The sequence below is a fragment of the Scomber scombrus genome, chromosome 6, assembly GCF_963691925.1.
Source record: "Scomber scombrus chromosome 6, fScoSco1.1, whole genome shotgun sequence".
Lineage (NCBI taxonomy): Eukaryota > Metazoa > Chordata > Actinopteri > Scombriformes > Scombridae > Scomber > Scomber scombrus.
Genome location: NC_084975.1, coordinates 7,578,649 through 7,597,074, shown reverse-complemented (window position 1 = coordinate 7,597,074; position 18,426 = coordinate 7,578,649). Strand labels below are relative to the sequence as shown.

Here is an 18,426-nt window from a genome sequence, read left to right as displayed (position 1 = left end):
TAGCTCGGGTGCAAACAGGCTGATAGTGTTGATGGTAAATTAGGAGAACTAATAGGTCCTCATCAATCTTACTTGAGTGAGATTAATGCCTTGCCACTCCAGTTTTGGACAATCTTATTCAAAAATATACATATGAAAAGTTATGACTGGTCAGAAATTGAGTGAAATTCAGAAAGAGTTGACGCCAGCAGCCATTATCCATCCCTGCATTGGGCAGCAGCTCTTGTTTTCTCGCGGCCCCGGCAGCTTTATGTGCACTCTCTCCCATCCCAGCCACACACAACCACTGCTGATGGCTTTTTTTCCCCCTGCTAAATGTGCATGTTTCACCATTAAAAATACAGAACGGCTGCAGATAGTGTTTTGTTTAGTAATAGTAACTCGTGTTTTATTGTGTGGGGGACAGATTAAGCTTGACTAAACCCAAATATTCCAACAGTGCTTTCTCTGAGCGTCTCCGGATTGCCTGCAGCTACAAACATCTCTGAAACTGCTCGTACTGCACGCAAACATTTCCAAATTTTAGATCAGTTATGCAAGAGGAATATACAAAAGCACCCACTGTTAAAAGCACTAAAATCACTCCCTCCAAGCTCCTAAACAAAAACTAAAAACCCATTAGTCAGCAGTGCAGTAACAGTTCATTCAAAACTTGTACCAGAGAGCTGAGACGTTGCACTTTCACCACATTTTCAAATAAAAGCTTAGAGAAAATGACTTTTGATGTTTAATCAGCATTACTGGAAAAACTCTGGATATCTTGGATCATCGACAACATAGGCAAAGTGATAAGCGTAATTAAATAATTTAAAAAACAGTTCTGGCCACATTATAGACTAAGTGATGGGTTTATGTTCAATGAAAACATTTATTTGATTTCAAATGCCACCTTGAGATAATTCTATTCAGTGCTCATGTACCACTATGATGTAATGTTTTTTAGTTAAAAGATCTTCATTTGGGAGCTTTTCCAAGCAAATACTGTTATATGTGATTGTTTGTGATTACTTGTAGGCAGATTTGGTTTTGGTTAGCCCTTATACTAATCTGCTGCATTTAGCTTCATATACAGAAGATAGAGTGGTGTTGATCTTCTCATCTAATTCTCTGCAAGAAAGCAAATAAGCTTATTTTCCCCAGATATCAAACTGTTTCAATGGGGTCAAATGGAACTGTGAAATTGAGTTACCGTTATATTTATTATTAATTAATCTGTTGTTGTTTTTTTAATGAATTCTTCTTAGTCATGAAATGTCCATAAAACAGCCCATTGTTGTTTTATCTCGCTGACAGTCCCGAGACGCATTCTCACATTTGAGAAGCTGGGACCAGTGAATATTTGCACTTATGTCTAATAAATGACTTAAATGATTGTTGACAATTAATTTCCCATCACTTAACTTTTGATTGATTAATCAACTTAATGGGTCAGTACTACTGTGAAATTAGATTTCCTTGGTGACCAGATCTAAATTAGGCATGTTGTATTAGATGATGATTTATAACACACATCCTTTAATTAATTAATTGCTCCCAGTGCTCTTCTGAATGGCTCATCTCCGTCTCCAGACCTGTTCTCTTCTCTCAGTCGGTCCCATCAGATGACTCAGCTGCTGCAGTAGTTCATTAGACCTCTTCTCTGCCCACTTCACACATTTATTATGACACTGATCCGATTCCAGAGGAGGCAGAAGTAGCATTCATGTTGTGTTTGTCTCTTCGCCCTAAGCTACTGCCGATCAGTTGTCAGGTTTGTGGGTTTATACACTGAAGTCTTCCAGTTTCTATACTATTCCTGCAATACATGTCAAAGGTGGTGATGAGCAGTGAACGGTGGCCATGCTGCAAAATTTTGTGATGCATTGCTGAAAAAGACAAGCAGCAGAAAGAAAATCTAATAAAATAGAAAAATCTATGTAATAATAGAAGTGCACAGATAGAAAAAAAAGCACAAGTGTTCCCCACTGTGTTCATTCATCACTTGAGGCCACATAAGTAACACTATCTCCCCTGTGACATAAAAAACTTCACGGCTGTGTATGGTTAGGGTTAGGGTTAGAGAGAGAGAAACAGAGTGAGAGACCGATAAAAGCGAGAGAGCGATAAAACACACACAAACACACAGTGGTTTTAAACACTATTGGCTCCTGTTTCAGATAAAGAAATCCATATGTTTTTGATCATGCAGAGGCTCACATGTTCTGTGTTTGTGTGTGTTTGTAGGCCGGCACCGTAAGGGACTCCATGGCCAAATCACTGTACAGCGCGCTGTTTGACTGGATTGTGTTCAGGACCAACCATGCTCTGCTCAACAACAGGGACCTGGAGGACAATTCAAAGGTAAGAACACTTAGACTTAGACTTGGGTCAAATATCTTGTGCTCAGTACAAATTCACAATAAGACTAACTGTAACAAACCTGAAAATATTTATGTATATGTATTCATATTAAAAGGGTTTCTATTTCAGTATTGTCTTCTCAAGCTAAGATAGCACCTTTAACCACAGGTTAAATTATGTCTGACATCATCCAGTGACATTAACCAGCTGAACTGCGCCGCTATCAGGTGGAAATATTCATCAGGCTGAGTTCACAGATGTCGTGCTTTCATACCACACTGTGTACCTGACTCTTCTTTTTCTGAGTGGTCTAACTCTGACTATTCATGTATTCATGTATTGACTTGTTTTTTTGACTCCATGTTAACTAGCCAATGCTGTTAGATTGCATACAAGATGTTGTCAAACTGTGTTGCCTAGCGACCAGAATAATGTAATGCTACTTACTACTTTTGGGCTCCTGTTCTCTCGGTTAGCAGCAACACTCACAGCTTCACTTTGAGTAGGAAAACAAGAAAAATAGATCCTATTCGAGCACTGCTCATCACTGTTACTCACATATTGAACGGCATCATGGGTAACCTCATATTACACATGTAGGGCTGCAACTGATTATTTTCATCATCGATTCATCTGTTGATTATATCCTCCGTTGTTTGGTCTGTTATATGTCATTAAATGGTGAAAAATGATGATCACAGCCCAAATAGAAGTTCTCCAATGACATGTTTTGTCCCAACCAACCCAAAGATATTCAATTTACTGTCATAGATGACTAAAGAAACCAGAAAATATTCACATTGAGTTTTGGAATAAGAGAATTTGGACATTTATTGCTTAAAAAAATGACTCAAAATGAATTATCGGTTATCAAAATAGTTGAAGGTTTAATAGTTGCCAACTAATGGATTAAATTGACTAATCCTTAGAGCTCCATACACAGATGTATTACTGTATATAGGCAGGCATTTTGACAAGACATACTCTAGCAGGGAAACCACAGTTCATTTGGATCCATTTAGCATTACTAGTTTCTGGGCCCTGTTTTTTGTCTCCTGGCTCCCTGACGAGGCTCCCTGAGGCAACGTTCACATTAAAGGCCTTAATGCTCAACTCCAATATTTTAGTCAAATCCAATCTTTTTGTTGCCTGACATCAGACAGAATCAGTCAACTTGACTTAGTGGAGTGAGGTCTGGACCCAGGCTCACATTCATGTTTGAAAGTGATGTTTTTTCTGGCTCTGGTTTGAACACTGGTCCTAATCTGCATAGACTTAACTGAAATGTGAGCCACGTGCAAACGTACAAGAATAACAACAATAACGTCATTTTTGCAGCAGTCAGACCATAAACATGGATGACATGGCTGTCAACAAGTAGGTGACCTGTTTATTTTTACCAGGCTGTGAGGTGCTGACACTGAATGATGACGACAGGCGACAGGAACCACATGAATTCTGATCTTACCGTGCGGACAGCGGTCGCATAGCTAGAGATCAGATATGAGTCAGCTCTTGGACGACTTGTGCAAGAGGCACATAAAAAAATCAAATCTAAATTTGGGCCACTTTAGCACATAATGCAATATTAAGACACCTGTGCTTTTTCCTCCTATGACAAGACATAAACTCTAATTTACACTGATGGAGGAGAAGTATTGTATGTAGTCAGCCTGCCTTTATCCTCCCCTTTGTCCTGCTTCAGGTCTTCCCTTTGTTCTTTCTGTCTTTACTCATCTTCATTTATTGCCTCTCCATCCTGCTGTTGTCTGTCTGTCTGTCAACCACATCTGTCTGTCTGTCATTTAAGACCAGATCCCCTTCTCTCTGGCTTCTCCTACTCCCAGATGCATTGGGTGGCGTGATATGACAATTCCACTATGTGTGGGTTTGTGTATGTCTGTGTGTGTGTGTTGGAGTGGCAGCTGGCAAGTCATACCCAGTGGGGGCATCTAAAGGATTAGAAAACAGATCATTCGATGTGTGTGTGTGCCAGGAACATTTGGGCAGATGGCATCAAGTTCCCCTCAGCTCAATTTACCCCCTCTGGTTCTCTGCTGTCCCAGTGCTGTGTGTGTGTGTGTGTGTGTGTGTGTGTGTGTGTGTGTGTGTGTGTGTGTGTGTGTGTGTGTGTGTGTGTGTGTGTGTGTGTGTGTGTGTGTGTGTGTGTGTGTGTGTGTGTGTGTGTGTGTGTGTGTGTGTGTGTGTGTGTGTGTGTGTGTGTGTGTGTGTGTGTTTCCCTTGGCACTGACATCATCTGTGTGTGTGCGTTTGTCCTCCCTCAGCGCTGTCAGCAGGTCGATGAGGTTGCCCTTTGTGTCAAGGTTGTTGTATACAGATAACAGATTATATATTCAGTGTGTGTCCATGTATGTTTTTTACGTCAGGGTAAAAGAAAAAAGAAAAATCACCCTTAAGAGAGAAATAAAACACTCAGAGAATGAAATAAAGTTAAACTGAAAACAGCTTTTACAGTCCATTTCTTAATTAAAGGCCCTCTGTGGGGGACGCCTCCTTCAGATGGCGCGTATTAATGATATATGATGGAATTAATCTTACTGACGCCTAAAGGGTGGCTCGGTCACTGAAACTGTAAAGACTGGGTTATAAAAAGAAACATAAAATATCTGTAAATAAGGCAGCGAAAGCATCATAAAGTTTTACAGTGTTGCCTTTTTAAATCTTTTTATTGCATTTTTTCTGATAACTGATTCCAAAAAATGTGTAAAATATGAAAAGCACATGAGCTGTGGTTTTTTCTCTCTACCAGATCCTGTCCATAGGAGTCCTGGACATCTTTGGTTTTGAGGATTATGAAAACAACAGCTTCGAGCAGTTCTGCATCAACTTCGCCAACGAACGACTCCAGCACTACTTCAACCAGCACATCTTCAAACTGGAGCAGGTAGAGTGTTACTATATATACTATCTTCTTTCCTTTTCTTTCTCCTCCTCCTCCTCCTCCTCCTTTTTACTATCCAGACAATGGTTATTGTGCGGCTGCTGATAACATGCCTTTGCATCCTGTGTCTCACCGCCGCTGTGACGTTTGCCGACAACACACAAAAAGGGTTTGTCTCGGTTACTGTATGCTGTGACATCAGAGCTTCTGCATTAGCCACATTATTGTGGCTGATTTGATCAATGCAGTAGAAGAACAATAAAGACTCCTGACCTCCATTTGTAAGGGAGGACTTTGTAGTTTCTCTTCATACATCACGCTGTTGAAAAAGCATGACTTCCTCTACATAGGAGAACTGTGAACATTATAATGCTCAACACACTTTAAAGGGCTGCTTTTCAATGCGGTCTATGTTTTCTAAGATGTTTTTCACATGTCTGTTTTAATCAGTGTGATTGATGTGTTGTGTTGTGCTACACTATGCTTACTAAGCTAAGCACACTTAGATCAGACAGAGAGCTTTTTAGCAGCCCCGGGGGGCAACGTTCAGGCCTTCTGTGGTGGTGACGACAACAAGTGGAGATAACAGTCATGGAGGACAAACTAGTGGTGGTTGTTACTAGATACCTGGAGCTACATGACTTTACTAAGTGTAGTTAGCGTGATCTGAACAGAAAACAGGAGGCCTGGAGAGAGTTTACTTCACAGCAAAGTAACGGTTAGGCTAAGGAGAAGTGATTTGGTGCTCGCCTGAAAAAGACGCAGCAAGCCACGCTTTTTTTTAAATGTAGCCCTCAACAAAAAAAAGCGTACAATTTAATTTGCCTGATCGGGGTCTTGTAATACCAGTATGAAACTGGAGTTAGTCTGTAAGGGTTTTACTGGAGGCAGCTATGAAAAAGTAGTGTGGTAGATGTGCACATCTGGAACAAAAAAACTGTAAACCAGGTGCTGGACCAAAGAACTAAATCTGTAAAAGGCAGAATAAAGTCCCCAATGCAGATCTGGATTAGGAGCTACAGTGTGCGGACTTGCTTCTGCCTTTTACTGGAGGCAACCGTGAAACTGTGAGAACAGTACAGGATAAAATACAAACACTTCAATCATAGTAATTAAGACAAGTTAGAGCAAAAGTGTAAACATTAGGTATTACACTAACAAGGAAACTGGATTCATAATATTATGCCAGGAAGACACAAGTATCATCAATAAAAAACAACATTAACATTGATTCTACTTATTAGTTTAGTATGTATATCTTCAAAGTCTGATATATCTTATTCCTCTGTGCCGTAGACCTCCGTAAACTATTAAAAACACATCAATGAGCCTCACCATTATTGCACTGGGTGATAATTCAGGCTTTGGAAAGACACACAATGCTTCTTATTGTTATGTTACTAATTTTTGGTTCTGCTCATAAGATGTGTTGACATTAAGACACAGTTCCTAAATGTTTTTTTTTAGAAACAGGTTTGTGTCAGCTGGTGTGGTTAGCTTGGTTAGCAGGTAACTGATCACACAAAGAAACTACTAAAAGAAAAAACAACAAACATACAAAAAGATAACTATAAATTAAGGACGTGTTGAGAGAAAGCTCGATAAACGGGCCAGATGAAACGACCATTTAAACTGTGGTGGGGTTGCCATAGCAACAGCGTGTTTAACAGAAACCGACCGCCGGTGGCAAAATACATTTAATTAACCATAATATAATTTAATGTGTCGATGCCATGTGGAAGCTGACTAAGTTTGGCTCTGCTTTCAGTATATTAGAGCGTTATTTATCCTACAGCACAGAATAAATGGTACCCGCATATTTTAGAGGATCCCGCTGTAGTTATTTTTAACATGAACTACTGAATGTCTTGATCTTAATGCAATACAAGAATACTCCAGCTTCTCCAGATTAACAGTGGCAATGAGTACGAGACTCAAAGCCTGCTCCATTGACAACAGAACAATAATAACAAGAGACAAATGTTGGGAAAGAAAAGAAAAGGAGAAGAATAGAAAGGCGCTTGAAGGGCTGTTTTTTTTTTTATGTTCAGTCTTTCCTCATCTCCTCATCTTTACTGTAAATCTAAAATAGAAACTATCGCAGCATTATTTTGTAATTAAGAGTGCTAATCTACTTCTCTTTGTTTATGATTTTCACATTTAACCCTTAGCATGACACTAGGATCTTGAATCTGAGGGCCCAACTTCATACTCTGTAAATATCCTTACTATGGATATATGAACATTAATTGTGCTGTAGCAAAGTGATCGTATAGACGTCAACATGATAAATGATTCTAGTTTTACCTTTCAGTCACAGGAAATCACTGCCTCACTATTTATAACACATGACTGTAAATTTCACACACATGTCTTAAGCTCTGTAGCTGCAGGCTTACATTTGTCAAACCTTTCTGCAAGGAGCTTTGTGCCGGACAGCCACGTCCCCCCTGACATTACAGTACGAGCAGCTGTAATTATGCAGCTAGGTTAGGTTAGCATGCACATCCATTAAAATGAAAGGTCAGAGGAAAAGTGCTGAATGTCCACGAACGGGCTGACAGGATGGGTTAGAGTGCAGGAGTCCAACAGAGCTGAATGTTTTCTGACAGCGCTGCGTATATTAAGAACTGCTCTCAGCTTTGCAATGAGCTTTTTTTCCCTTTAGCTGGGTTTGTTTATGTGTCTGTTTAATCTTCATGCCTCCGAATGGTCTCCCTCTTTCTTTTCCTCTTTTCTCATGTAATTTCATCGCTGTTGCCTCTGCGCTAATCAGCATCATAACTACTCCCTCTCTCTCTCTCTCCCCCCCCCCTCTCTCTCTCTCTCTCTCTCTCTGCCTCTCCTTTCATTCAAAAGGACTATTACTGAACCGCTAATCCCTGACCAGCTACATTATATTATGTATTCATTATGCTCATTTATTCAGATACCAACTGCCAAACCACTTAATATTCTGACAGCTTTTTTTTATTTTTTATGTTTTAATCATATCCATAGAGAAAGCCAGATGAGCACTGAGAAGGAGAAAAAAGAGGAAGCGAGAGAGAGGCATTTTGGGGGAGATAATGAGTCTAAATCAGTCGGACTGTGTCACAGTAGCTGCCAGATCTCATTTCTCTGTTGCTGAATCCTGATAGGTTGTGGCAACTAAGCAGGCGGGCCTATCGCTGAAAGCTAAATGAAAGGAGGGAAAGGGGTAAAAAAAAAAAAGGGAAAAAAAGAGCAGTTTCAGTAAACGAGTGCAATAACGTTCTTTCACCCTCGATGAAGATCACAGACTGCTGATCGACCTGCGCTAATGGTTTTGTTATCTATTTCTGACAGTTAGCCCTCAGGCCCTTCAGCCACACACACACATACACACACACATACACACACACACACGCGCTGCAGGATGTAACATGTGCTGACAAACAGGTTGTGATCTGTAAATGTAAAATTGACGGTTAATCACTCTGGGGCTTTAATTAAACTTCTGGTTCATTTTGTAGTTGTTTTCAGCTGCAGATGCTGATGCTCATACCGGAGTGAAATAAATTCCTTGGAATAAGGAAACAAGTTACACCAGAAAATAAACAGGTTTATTACTTCAGTAGTTCACAAGAAATGCCATCAAACAGACATGATAAGGAGCTACAACTGCTAAATAATAGAGTATTCATGTTGAAAAACAGTTTGTTTTCCATTTGTCATATTATTTAATTTGACAGTGTTAATGTTCAGTAGAGCGTATGCTCACCTTTTTTTCATAAAGCTTCACTCATATACTCATACAGTGTGAACATTGAGACAGTTTGCTCTCCATACTAGTCATTAAAAGATCTCTCTCTAATAAAGTAAGTGACGAGGCATAAAAAAAATGTGTCCTCATTCTGTGTGTATATATATATGCATATTTCAAAGATTATCTCTTAATGGCACAGAACAGGAGTGACTGAACAGTTTAGATGTCCATATTGGCACCTGACTGATATTTTAAGACACTTCACTTCACTTGACCCTTCACAATAACAGGTCATTTTTGACCCAGTTTAATTAATCCCTATTTTTTAACAACTGTATTTTGCATCCATAGATGTTTTATCAGTGGTGAGTTTATGGAGAAAATAGTGTAAGTGAAGGGTGCAACACAATTTGAATATTTGAATGGTAGGCTTCATTAGCACCATTAAAACCAACCAACCAATCAACACTCACCCAACTACACAAAAGATACATACATTTGAAATATTTCCATTTTAGTTTTATATTCTGGGTCACTTTAGAAAATGTCATTTTAGGGTTTCTCATCCATCCAGGTCCCTATTAAATACTAATTCAAAGCATTTGTAGTTGGACACATCTTGTAATCCACAGGAGTCATCTCACATACACATCTCAATTACTTTTCAGAGACAGTGGCACTTATGGGAGTTTTTTGTCTCCTTCCTGCTGCTTTTTTATTTATTCATAAAGCATAACGTTTAATCAAAACTCAAAAAAGTGTGTGAGCTTACAAATACTGCTTTAGAAACTGCTTTATGTCTTTGAATAACAGAAATTACCCGTCCTAACAGATTTTATTGGCCACTTTGAGGCTTCAGCAACAGGCTGTAAACGCAACGCTGACATATAAAACCAAAATAATCTGCAAAAAGATGCTAAAAAAAGCTCCGATACTGAGGGGGAACTGATATTTCTCTGTGGGTTTGTCACCTAGAGCGACTCATTTCACACAAGTGGTCATGTGATCTGTTCTCAATATAAACTGTGAAAGGAAAAAAGACACCATCAAACAAATATCTCATTATCTTTAGAGTCTACTGCCTCTAAACATGTTTTTGTTGACAGCAGCTGCCTTTTTAAAGTAATGCGAGTCATTTTTGAGTTGTCCGTCATTCTGTGACATCAGATGCTCCTCGATGGATATCTCTGTGTGGAGTCAACCTTTCACTCGAGCGCCTGTTCCTGTGTTATGTTCAATTAATAAGTGTCAAAGTGCTGCTGAGACGCTCGCCCTCACAGGACGGTGCCCAATATTGTTTCAGCAGAGTTCATGTTTATTATCCTTTAATCACCGGGGTCCTCTGAACCTTTGGCTCTCTGCCGTCCGTGAGTTTATTTGACAGGACAACAGTTGAGGTGGACTTGATCTCTGGGCCCCTCTGGGCAGGTTTCTATAGCTTCTTAATCGAAGGGGTTGCCAGATCTCAACTGATTTGTGTTTGTTTGAATAAAAGTGTGCAGTTCACACCGCAGGGCCCTTCTACCCTCAGTTTGACGTCAGAAAGAGAGGAAAGCACTCCACACCTCGTCTGTCGCTTTGTATTAAACCTTTAACTACTGACCTGTGATCAGCGTGCACTCTATTACCTTTAGAGGATAATGAAGGAAAGATTCCCAGCTTAAATAAATTAAACCAAATTAAATGTTAATCTTAATGTAGGAAACCGCTGTTTACAACATTTTCAACTCAAGGTCCGCTTACTTGCTTGTTCTGTAGCTTTTGATCATGTTGACTTAATGTTGAGGTCAACATTTAGCCAACATGGGTGAATAATCCTAGAGGTGCTCGGTTTCAAGGAAAGATTAAACTTCTACGGTTCTGTGTCAACTCGAGAAGACTGGCTGAAAGCTCAAGAAAAAGTGAGTAAGCAGACTTTTAATTGAGATGTTTTTGCAAGTTGTAATAAGAGTTTATTGGGTATTTTTTTAGTGTTCTCATTTCAAAAAGGCCTTTTGATATTTGCGTGTGAGTATTTCTTCCTCTTTCCCTAAAAAGCTTAATTTCACTTGACTCTACAGCTGCCCTCAGCTTTGAGCAGCTTTAAATTATCTTTAACGTCGCTGTTTCTGTTTTCCTGTCCACAACATTACTGCTTCAATTCACTCTCACTGTTCTCATCAGTGAAAGTATCCAGACGCAGCAGTTTTCAGTGCAAAAAACCTCCGTATACTACCTGTCCAGAACCAAACAGACAAAATAAGCAGCCACTTGGTGAACATGTTGAGCTTTTATTAACATAACAGTACATTACAGAGCTAGTGTAAAAGGAACTCTAAAAGGAGAATAAATATACTTATATTCATCAGGTGGCTAAGAAGCACAACTTCATGAAAGCAAAAGTTTCTCCGTGTTTACTTAGGCGTGTCAATTGGCAGCTCTTTGCGAGTATGTTTGCCATATCAGACTTAAACGTGATCATTTGTAAATGTTGTGTTTGCAGCTTGTCTCCGCTGCTCCCAGTGGCCTGAATATCAGTTACTGCAGGTTTTTAAAGGAGATAAGGTGAATTTCTCAGACGATATCAAGATCCAGTGTATTCAGTTGAGAAGCTTGATTTTAAATTCAATCAAACAGTGAGTTGTTGGATGCAGAGAGAAGCTTTTCGAACCACCGATTTGTCTTTGTCCATCATCCTGACTGTGAAAGGTGGTTTTGACTTTCCATCAGGGGGATTTTCCTTCTCTCTAACCCAACCAATCAGTTGGTCTTATCAGCAGTGTGTGTTTACCTTCGGAGCAGCAGCCAAAGCTAATAGGAACACACCAACTGCAGGCCTCAGCTGGATGGAGGAGGGGTGTGTTTGTATATATGTGTGTGTGTGTGTGTGTGTGTGTGTGTGTGTGTGTGTGTGTGTGTGTGTGTGTGTGTGTGTGTGTGTGTGTGTGTGTGTGTGTGTGTGTGTGTGTGTGTGTGTGTGTGTGTACATAAGAGTGCAGTGTTTACACTCAACATGCCAATTGGCGCTTGATTTCTTCTCTGTGTGTGGACGCCGGTATATCAAAAGTTAGAAAAGACATGACAGCCACCGCCTTAGGCAAATACATCGCGTTGATCTCCTGAGATAATACTACACACTGACTACACACTGACTCAGTACAGAAACCATGAACACGTGACTGGGTTCATCTACATCTGATAGATCGAAGAATCCTGCAGCCTACTTGAGTTTATTGTAAAGTCCAGCAGTAGAAGTAGAAGTGTCGAGGAATCTAAATCAAGTTCCTCCCCTTGTACGTGTTGCCGGATTTTGTCTGGTTGTGCTCTTTATTATATTAACCGGCATGCTAATAAAGCAGCATTTAATGATTTATATTAGGAAGACAAAGTTGATGTCTTGATGCAGATTTTCCGCTCTACACACCCTTATTTCGATCATCTCTGACTTCATTTTTGTGAGTCATACTGAGAGTCCCATTTGCTCGTCTGTATCCGGACCACAGAAAGCAGAACCCACTCACAGAGCATGTTAAATGACAACACAGCGAGCATGTCTTCTTCTTATAAAAATCTCTGTCTTCATCTGTTTGTACGTCTCTTTCTGTCTGTGCTTTTAAAACCACCAGAACCTTCTCCAGCTCCCACGATGTCTGTTCAATAAAAACACTCTGCTGTCATAACAAGAGAGACGGACTCTGAGGGAGAGAGAAATACAAAGAAAAGGAGGAGTAGAGAGATAGCAGGAGTAGATGGAGAAGTGCACACAAACACGACCTCCCTCACCTCCACGCTGGGGCGTTCGGCCAAGCACAATTCAGGTTATTTGAAAGCTGCACTGTGTTACGCAGCAGAGAACAGACAGTGTGGACTAATAGATGGAGGGATGACCACAGATCCTGACCAACCTCATCAACCACAACAGAACGTCCTGCTTTCTTCGGCACAGCAGGATATTGAAGCTTTTAGTGCTTGCAGACTGGTTTTATGTCTCAGTATTTATTACTGAATGTCTTTCTCTCTTTTTATTCAAATTACAAAGAGACAGATTGTCACTTAAGTCTGGTGGTTTTTAGCCATGTAGAGAGTTTTCCTTTGTCATTTAAGTTTTAGGGTTTTTATCTCTGTGATTACTGCCTTCACCCCAATTTCATTTAGACTCAAGATTTATTGGTATTTGCTCACAGCATGTTCTCGCTTATCCCAAAACAATATAATTTTGAATTTTTTTGAGCACCACAAATTCATTTTAATGGGTAAAACAATTTCTGAAATGGTTGTCCCCATTAAAGTATTGAGTGAGAGTGCTTCAGCTGGCAATTTCGAAAGGGGGCTGCAATATAATCCAACGAGGCAATTCTGCACAGTCAATGTACGTACATCCGCTGAAAGTGCTTGTTTTTGCCACTGACAGTCTCAGATTGTTATTATAAGTGTCTGATAGCATTATGGAAATGATCCCTACTGAAAAATACAACTTCTTTCTTTACTTTCTGCTTGATCTGGTTTGTTTTTATTGTGTCCAAAGAGTTTGGACAGAGAGGGATGTGAACTACAACTTGACTGGTTGGCAAGTTTTTAACTGTAAAACATGCAAAGATGTTCCAGTAGAGTCTCAGAATAGAAATACAGACCTGGAAATGTGGATGTTATGACCTCTTTAAATAAAGAGCTCTCAAAATCGATCGAGCATAAGACTAAACCAGTGATCCCCTTGAGTCCATGCACTGTACTTGACGATTAGTAGTATTGCATTGACAGAAGTTAAAGTGATTACAGTGGAGTACTGATTAAGACATCGGCAAAATACTCGATCTGATTAGGGGAAGAGACCTTTACTGCATGACATACACGTCTCCCCTTCTCCACATATGTCCTGCATACTCTGTCAGCTGTTCAATAGAGGCAAACTGCCAGGAAATAAAGTCTTTAAGGGGGAAGAAAAACACAGGCATGTAAAGACGTGCTGTGCAGTGGGCAAAAGCTGTCCTTAAGCAACTGTTAATCAGATGCTGGAAATGGCACGCCTGGCACTCGGTGATGAAACCTCATTCAAAGTCACTCAGATTTTAAGTCAAACTGCAACTGAACCACCTTCCCTTCATGCTTCACATACTGAATCACAGCTTTGTAGTCGTCCGCCGGGCTGAGATGTTTACCAAATTGCGTGTACGCAATATAACGGCTGATGAGTTTGAGTGTGTTTATCTCCTCCATCTCCGTTTGCCCACATCTAATTTTCTCTCTGAGTCAACACATGTTCACAAACTCTCCCACAGACACAACAAAGTTAGTCAGATGAACTGAGTCACTCATCGGTCAGTACTTGGCTTGATGGGATTAAAACAAATGCACACGCATGCAACTATTTTACAGCTCTGTTTTCGTTTTGCTTGATCTGGTGCAACATCTGAATGAAACCAAACATGCCACATGTTCTCGAATGCCTCGTCTGTGATTCAGCAGCCCAAAAAAGGAAAGGGCAGACGTGTCGCGTTTATAAAAGTATGCGCCAGCGATGCTTTGAATACTTTACTGCTCTCTCAGTTTAGTAATTGTGGGCCAGTACTGTTTCAACTATATTAGATTTTTCCCCCCCTTTTATTACCATAATGTTAAGTACATACAGACTCTGCTCAATGTAGTCACACTTACACATTACACAAATTAACTTACATCATACACACATTAAACATCATATATACAGCTGGGTTCACTTTTATGCATATTTCTGTGCTTGCTGGTTGTTTTGTGACAACTTAAGGATGATGATGATGAAGGTCCATCTGTTCGTCCAACACTTTGGCCCACAGCTAAAATTCCAGCCACATTCCCACGGCATTCGTTATAAATATTTATGATTTCCAGAGGATTATAAAAACGTTTGTTGTTGTTTTTTTGTCCTTTTCTTCAACATATTTTGTGGTTTTCACTTTCTTGTTCTTACATTGTGTCTTCTTTGTCTCCTCTATCCCATTTCTCTCTTTTCTTTTTTCTGTAAAGCACTTTGTGAGTCCTGTTTCACAAAAGTAATATCATCAATATTTCCATCATATTTTATGTTGATTTCTGGCTGGATTTCTGTTAAACTTTCTCTGGATGTTGATGAATCCCAGAGGTTAGGTCTTTTATTATATTCATTGTTCTTTTATAACCCTGTTAACCTTTGCTCCAGTGCCACCAACAGCACAAGCATTTCCATTTGTACTGAAGAATTATCTGTGTAAAAGACCATGAAATGTACTGAGCACATTCCTGCTCCTCAGAGGAGGATTTGTCAGAGTTGCACATAAGATATGACAGTCTTGTAGACAGATGGCCATAATTTCTGAACCCACTAATGTTTCCAACAAGGAAACCGTTTTTGTAATGACCTGATTGCTTTTCATATAGCACCACCCTAAGGACAAACTTTGTTTTTGTGTTTTTTTACTGGCAGGGCTCTTAGAATAAAAGAGTGCTTTTGTATTGGACGATGTGAAAATGACTTTTATCTTTTTTGTTATTATTTCTGACAGAAACCTCTTTATTTTTTTGCCTTATATGACTGCCTTTTTGGTGCTGACTCTTAGGTTTTAGTGTCTTGAGACCCCCCCCCAAGTTCTGTTTATTCAAGGAAGGTTTGCTGAGTATGCATGCTCTTTTCCAGCAGTGCAGCTTTAAAACACTTTGCCTTGCAAGCTACTGGACCAGGAATTGTTTACATACCTTGCTCAAGTGCACCTCAACAGTGACTTTTAAAGGGAGGGGACAAATGAACCCGTGTGCACCCTTACCCACCTCGTCCTCCTAGCTGGCAGAGGGATTTTAACTGGTGTCTCCCACTGGTCTCCCTGAGAGGTATTAAAAGGAAATGGAGCATATAGCTCAACCGTCATTGGCCCCTGGGGGCAAATAGACCTTACCAGCCGACTGTTGGTAACGACTGACGAACCAACAAGCAGCCAGGTGTTTCCATAATGGGGATGCAGAGCTTTAGTTATATCAAAGCTGATGCCATGAAGAGTATTCATAAGTATCTAATAAAACAGCAGCTTTCTTTTTCTTTTTTTTCATTACTTTCTTCATGCAACATGTAACATCTCTGACGAGGAGTTAAAGTTCTTAATGTACTTTCTGACCTGAAGTTCTCCTTCCTCTGTGTCCCGTCCCCCTGCAGGAGGAGTACAGGGCTGAGGGCATCACCTGGCACCACATCGAGTACATCGACAACAGCGGCTGCCTCAACCTCATCAGCAAGAAACCCACCGCTCTGTTCCACCTGCTGGACGAGGAGTGCAAGTACGCCACCTGCCGAAATACAGCTGATCTATTAAGATTCAGCAGTTAGCCTCTATGGGTGCTATTCTGTAAATTAAACTAGAACATTTAGGAGACAGAGGTGTTTTGATGCCAAACCATCTATTTCTCTATAACTCTGTGATGGTAGATGTTGATATTATGGTGTGCTGTTATACTGGATGTGGTGGAAAGTAATGAAGAATAACTCAAAATACACTTCTTGTTCACCTGCACAGATTAAATCTTACACTGTCATGGTTATATTTTTAATGCCTTGTGTAGGTGTTTGATACCTTGGTTGATATATTTGTAATGTACCTCCTTACCTACTCAATATTGTGCATTGTTGTGCAACGTGAAGCATATTTTATCCTTGCATGCTTTGTTGAAATGACCTTTTTATCACCCTGCATAAGCACATTTTGCACCAAACTGGTGAGCCAAAGAGACAAAGCGTTCCCCGTGCAGGTTTTTTATTCATTACCTTGATTGATACCAACAGTGGGACTTCGACAAGGTTTAACTAAAGCATAAAGAAATGCTAATTCCTCTGCCAACATCTCTGGATCACATTTTAGGTTCTCTCTGCATTTTCTCTTGTGAAACGCTCTCGTCCTGCAGGTCAGCACACTGCCTCGGCATATTCCCCCATCATAAATCAAAGCCAGCGCTTTCCCGCCCCCCGTTCGCATAAAAACACATCAGGCGGTACACACACAGCCATATTTATCTATGTTAGCTGTCATCTTACTTGCCACTTAGCATAGCTGCTTCATCTGGATTTAATAATGCCTGGAATGAACCAAATGGTGTGTGTACATTTGTGGATATATATGTTTGTGTGTGTGTGTGTAGAGGGAGGACCACTTTCGGGGAATTAGGGTCAAAGGGGGGATCTCTAAAGAAAAAATGAGGGGGGACAGGATCTCTCTTGGGGTTTCTGCTGCCACAGGAAGGAGCGCCATGCTAAATGATTACATAGAGAGAAAGAAAGACACTCAGAGATCTCATCATTCACAGTTAGTGGAGCTCGCAGGGCTTCGGGGCCTCTGGAGAAGTGGATTAGGTTACTGCGGGAGTTAGTGAGTGTGGGGGTTCAGGTCTACAGTAACAGCATCAAGCTGTAAGACCCCCGTGGATATAGTTCAGCCAGTGGTGTGTTTCAGAGGTGTAGGGAGGAGAGGTTTCAACAATATAAAACATCCCATAAGGAATGTTGATCCAGCCAGCCGAGGTTAGAGGTACATTTAATGATTAAAATGCCCACTAACCTAAGTGTGCAGGTAGAGGTGATGAACCTGGTGACATTTGAGCCAGAGCTTTTAAGTTTTAATCCCTGAGGGTTATGGGATCGCCATCAAAGACACTTTACTTCTCTTAAACTTCTAAACTTCTTAAATCAAGTGCCACTGAGCAAGGAATAATTCTCTCTGGAGATAGAAATAGAAATAGAAAATGAACTGAGGTATGTTTTAGGCTCTGTAGCAGCATCAGGGGCAATGATGCTTATGTTGGTCTGTTGGTCTGTTAGTTTTCCACCTCTATGATCCAGACTGTTGAATGAAATCTGGTACAGGCCATCATGGACTCCCGAAAGACTTGTGTTGTCAGTGATCATCTGACTTTTCCTGTAGTGCCATAATTTCACTCAAAACCACATATGTCCACCATTTGTTGTTTTGAGGGGAGTGTTTCAACAACTATTGGATGGATTGTCATGAACTTTCAACATTTTAGACACTTGTGGATGAATTGCAGCCACTTTGGTGATCCCTGAACTATTTAGCTTGCATCATCCTTGCATTGAAATTTTAACTTGTCCAGTAGTTTGTCTTATGACCAAATAACCTCTTAACTAATGACAATCCCATTACAGCCTCAGCACTACTTTGTGTTCATTGCTATTCAGTAAATGTTAGCATTAATGAACATTATATCTGCTAAACATCAGCATGATTGTGACTGTAGACTCTTTTATGATAATATGATAATATGTTTATTGAGTTTTCAACATTTTGTAAAGGAAAAAATTACAAGTAGCCAATGTATGAAATAATATGCACATATTGTATATAGGATATATACACATAAACAAGTAGGCAAACTATGGTTAATAAGAATACATATTGTTAATGAATCAATTCACACTACATAAACAATAATATAACAATAGTAAAAAAGAAAAACAGTGCACATTACC

The 18,426-nt window shown here is 40.0% G+C and overlaps 1 protein-coding gene across 1 annotated transcript in view; it reads left to right on the top strand.

Moving 5' to 3' along the window:
• Positions 1-18,426, top strand: part of LOC133981701 (unconventional myosin-IXAb-like) — a 163,108-nt gene that overhangs the window by 110,784 nt on the left and 33,898 nt on the right. The window contains exons 10-12 of the mRNA XM_062420525.1: positions 2,224-2,340; positions 5,111-5,245; positions 16,105-16,226. Coding sequence (XP_062276509.1) covers positions 2,224-2,340; positions 5,111-5,245; positions 16,105-16,226 — 374 coding nt within the window. The remainder of the gene's footprint in view (positions 1-2,223; positions 2,341-5,110; positions 5,246-16,104; positions 16,227-18,426) is intronic.